Source organism: Octodon degus, unplaced genomic scaffold, assembly GCF_000260255.1.
Source record: "Octodon degus isolate 3935 unplaced genomic scaffold, OctDeg1.0 scaffold00012, whole genome shotgun sequence".
Taxonomy (NCBI): domain Eukaryota; kingdom Metazoa; phylum Chordata; class Mammalia; order Rodentia; family Octodontidae; genus Octodon; species Octodon degus.
Window position 1 is genome coordinate 9,286,531 of NW_004524588.1, and position 4,620 is coordinate 9,291,150.

At 35.8% G+C, this 4,620-nt stretch overlaps 1 protein-coding gene across 1 annotated transcript in view; it reads left to right on the top strand.

Annotated features, from left to right (window-relative positions):
• Pik3c2g (phosphatidylinositol-4-phosphate 3-kinase catalytic subunit type 2 gamma) overlaps window positions 1-4,620 on the top strand; it is a 379,694-nt gene that overhangs the window by 37,600 nt on the left and 337,474 nt on the right. Inside the window, exon 6 of the mRNA XM_004626203.2 lies at window positions 4,525-4,617. Coding sequence (XP_004626260.1) covers window positions 4,525-4,617 — 93 coding nt within the window. The remainder of the gene's footprint in view (window positions 1-4,524; window positions 4,618-4,620) is intronic.

Here is a 4,620-nt window from a genome sequence, read left to right on the forward strand (position 1 = left end):
AAAAGAAAGAAAGAAAAAAAAGCACCCTAACTTTCCTTATAGCCCTAAATTTGACTCTGCGTCATTTTTTCCCTATCTTTCTTTCTTACTCTTTGCTAATTTGTTCTTGTTTCTCCAAAACCAGCACCCAACCTCACATGCACATGACCTATTTGGCTAGCTGTCTAAAAGTGGTTAAATTTCTCTGGTTACAAATCCTAATTTCTAAAAGCAGGGTTCTGCTTTCCAAGACAAAATTGATAATGCTGCACCCTGATCTAACCAGAGTGGTCACAGATCTAGGTCTTCAGGGCTTCAGCTGCTGGAGAGGAAATAACTACAAGCAAGACACTTTACTTCTATCAGGATTTTTTGTTTGTTTGTTTTGTGAGAAGTTTCTGCCAAGTGATTATGCCATTGTGTTTAGTATTAGAAGGGCAAAATAGTGAGCGTGATGTCCAGGCCATAAGAAGTCAAATACACAGAAGAAAAGGAAATAAATGCAGGTAGGTGCTGTAGAGAAGGAAAGAGAGATTCATGAAAACACACATGGTGATATTTCCATGGTTTTCAGAAAAGCTTTTCTTCACTCACTTAGATTTGAACAGTTGAGTGTGGAAAGAGTCTTTGAATTAAAAGACATATGACACATTAAGAGGATCAAAAAGAATATGTTTACATGCACAAGAAGGTAGTCAATAATGAATAACTGAATATCCAGAGATAAATATTTATATGGTAATTAATAAAAAAGGAGTTTTCTGACATCAGTGGGAACTATAAATGGTTCCATTGGAGTTTTCGTTCTAAAGGAATGGGCTGTCTCCTTCCTAAAATTTGTACAAAATGCCCTCAGAAGAGAATCAGGGGTACCTTTACTTTTGGGACTCATTGTTTTAGTCAGATAAGGACAGTTCAGATAATATTTCAGATTTTTTTCACTGCAATATTTACACTGAAAGTGTGATGTTCTGTGAATTCACATTAGTGATTTACTAGTTCCGCAAAACTTTACAAATGAAAAGGTTACTAAAAATGATTTCAGAGGGCTGGTGAGATAGCTCAGCAGACTAAGCACCTGTTGCATAGGCAAGTGCAGGGACCAGCATTCAATCCCCGGCACCACATGCTGTGCCGGCCCCACCCCTGGGCGCTCTGAGCCAGCAACCGAGACCAGGCATGATAAAGCACGCCTGTAATCCTAGCACTGGGGAGGCTGAAAACAGAGGGATCACTATGCGCCTGAGCTGTGTAGTGAGCCCCTGTCCCAAATACACTTAAAAAAAGAAAAGAAAAAGTCTGCTTATAATCTTCAACTACCATTTCAATGTAAATGAAGTCCCTCTCTTTTTTCTTTCTTTTTTTTAGTTTATCTCTGTCTCTCTGTCTGTCTGCCTCTGTCTGTCTGCCTCTGTTTGTCTGTCTGTCTGTCTGTCTCTCTCACTATCTATCTATCTGTCTGTCTGTCTGTCTGTCTGTCTATCTATCTATCTATCTATCTATCTATCTATCTATCTATCTATATTTGAAACAAAGTGCAGGCTGGCCTGGAACTCACAACAGTCCTCCTTCCTCAGCTTCCTGAGGGCTGGAATTATAAACTTATAACAGGAATCTTGGCATGTCCTTATATTGAATCACAAATTACCCTATATCCAGTGTCTTTAATTTCAACTACTTTCTAGAGATAGATGACCAACAGTTGAACTCTCTTTAGAACTCATTTGAAATCTGAAAAGGATTGGAAGGTGAAGACAACTTGGAAGAACTGAAGAGTAATTTTGAAGTGTTAGCTGAAGTTCAGAGGCAAATAGAATGCAAAAAAAGGAATAGTGTAAAACAGTGGAATGATCAAGGGGGACTTTTGGAGAAAGAGTTAATAAGACAGATGATATTTAAAAGAAAATCTCTTTAAAGTGGAGAATATTTCAAGTTAATTTTTAAAATGGAATTAGATTTATGGAATTAGAGCACAATACAGGAATGAACATCATAGATGAAAAAGTAAAATTTAGTAAAAAAAACAATTAGGCAAAAAGAATATTTAAGCCACTTCAGTTCTAGTCCTTCTCTGTCATCCTCCAGGATACAACAGAATATTGTCATCTATACCAGCCTTGTGTGCATATTTGCCTTATTAAACATTGTGCCTTATTTTATTAAATCATTTTGTTGAAACCCAATTTCTATATTTTAGAAAAGTATTAGTGTTTTCTTCTTAATTAATAAGAATTTAGATTTTTTTAAAAAAAAATCTAAAATCCTTTTATATTTGCCTATTACTTGTTATATACTTGTTTGTCTGTTTATTAATTCAATGTATGAGTCTATACATTTTAAAAAGTAGGCAAACATATGCCCTGAGAATGTAAAGGAATACAGGAGAAGAAAAAAACTAGATGTGAGGTATGGAATAGCAAGTTAGTCTTAGCCTTCTCAATATCAATGATCAAAAGAGAAGCAGAGATATAAAGTCTACTTTAAAAAAAAAAAAACAACAGTACTTGTTGGCATCCAATGTGGTTGAGAATTTTTACTTACAGACCTAATAGATGCTTTCAAGGAGAAAGTGATTTGCTTTTGAGACAAGCTGAGTTTGAAATCATCAGGAAACATCAAATGATACCATGGAACAGGTAGTAGGACAGATCAAACTTTTGGACTCCAGAAAATAATTTTACAAAGGACAGCACTTTGCCATGATCTCAAGGAGACTAGAAAGACCTCAGATATAGTGTCTTTCTAATCTTCTCCTGCCCTTTTTCTTTTGCTGTTTCTTTTCTGAGGTAGGCTGCCTTTCTCCCCCAAATTCAGACACAAAACTTAGATATATTACTGTAAAGTTCCTATTCCTTTCTTCATGAGAGCTATTCATAAAGAAATCCTATAACCCTATTTCATCTGATAGAAAATATGGAACCTTCATTTGAAAGAGAGCCTTCTGCCTCCCAAGGAGAATGGAAGGATGCAAAGAGCAGCCAAGAAGAACCCAGACAGAGACAGACAGGCCTTGCTGTGTTTCCTCATTTAATTAGCTCGGTCAGACCTTTTCTGGCCAATCACATCTCCATCCAGCTTCCCTTTTTCATCTAAGCATAAAAACATGTTTGGTTTTCTTGGATTTTATTCAGTTATTATTTCTGAAGTCTCTTGTGTCATACAAAATCTAAGTTAAATAGATCTGTTATGGTTTTTGTCTTGTTATTGCATCTTACATTTTAGAGTGTCAATTATGAATCGATGATAGAGAAGACAAGAATTACACCCCTCTGCCACTATGAAACGAAAGCTCAAAGTGGGGAAATAGGAATTTCAAATAAAACTAAGACAATTATAACAAAGGAATACTACACGCCCTCCTTATATAATACAGGGATGCCCTATATACGGTAGTACTTAAGATAGGAGGGACAAAATAATTCATTAAGGTATCAATTCATGTATATTTGCAATCATACTTTGGAGATCGTCTCCCTTGCTAGTTAAAGATTTCACAGTCATGATTTTGCCTGTGGTCATATATTTTCATGTAGCTCAGTTCACACAATTTTGGTCAGTATCCCCAAGATATAAAAGTTTAAATGACTCTCTCCATCATGTCAAAGCTTTTCTAGAATTATTATTCCTTGATGACCTTTATTATTTTCCCCCAACCCTTTGTCTGATGATAACGTATTCTACTATAAGATAGAGCTGCATTTTAAAGTCAACGTGATACACTCCTTTTCTCTTTGTGGCAGCAATATCATTCACAGCAGTTTGTGTTAGCCAGTCTGACTCAGAATCCTTTCCCTCCAAACTGGAAGTATGTCATATAGAGGAAAAAAAATGGAAAAATGAACACATAGTTATAGAGAAAATTGAACGAAGACAAAGGCTATTGACCAAGTGGAGAATGCTACCCAAATTTCCTACTGGATAATGATTACCAGTCTAATCTGTTGCACTTACTTTCATGAACTGAAACTGCAAGATTGCACTGAAAATGCAGGCATAGAACCTTTAAATGTGTTGGCCACATTTGTCTACCTTTTAGGTCACTCTTACATCTGCTTTCTGAAGGAAGTAAACTATGCTATTACAAGCTTTTAAACATATAAGGAAGCTGAATTCAGAAGAGGAAATAACTTGTCCATCTACACCAATCAACAAGGGGTGGTAGCTGTAATTATTTTCGGGTCTTAGAGGAAGAACACTGATAATGAAATGTTAATTGGTAGAGAACTGTCTGAAGAGCATAGCACCAGTTTATCTTTTATGCAGAGCTACAAAGTACAAAGGGTTTGAACATGAGGAACACAATACCCTAGCTTTATTATATTTTGTGGAAACAGGAGTAATCAAGAGAATTGCAAATGACATTTTTCAAAAATCTTGAAATCTAACCAGGCTGATATATGTGGTGTCTTTCATTTTAATTCCTCTTGATGGAGCTAGACAATTACAACACCACACAATGCGCTTGCCATTCTCTGTGCTTAAAAAGTTTCCCAACCAGTATTTGATAACCCCTCTTGACTTCAGTTATTTACTTTTTTTTTTTAGCTAATTATCTTGTCAAAGACTTAATCGTAGAAATTCTACATTTATGTACAAGTGACCAGCCCTACCCCAACAATTATCTTCTCAATATATGCGGCT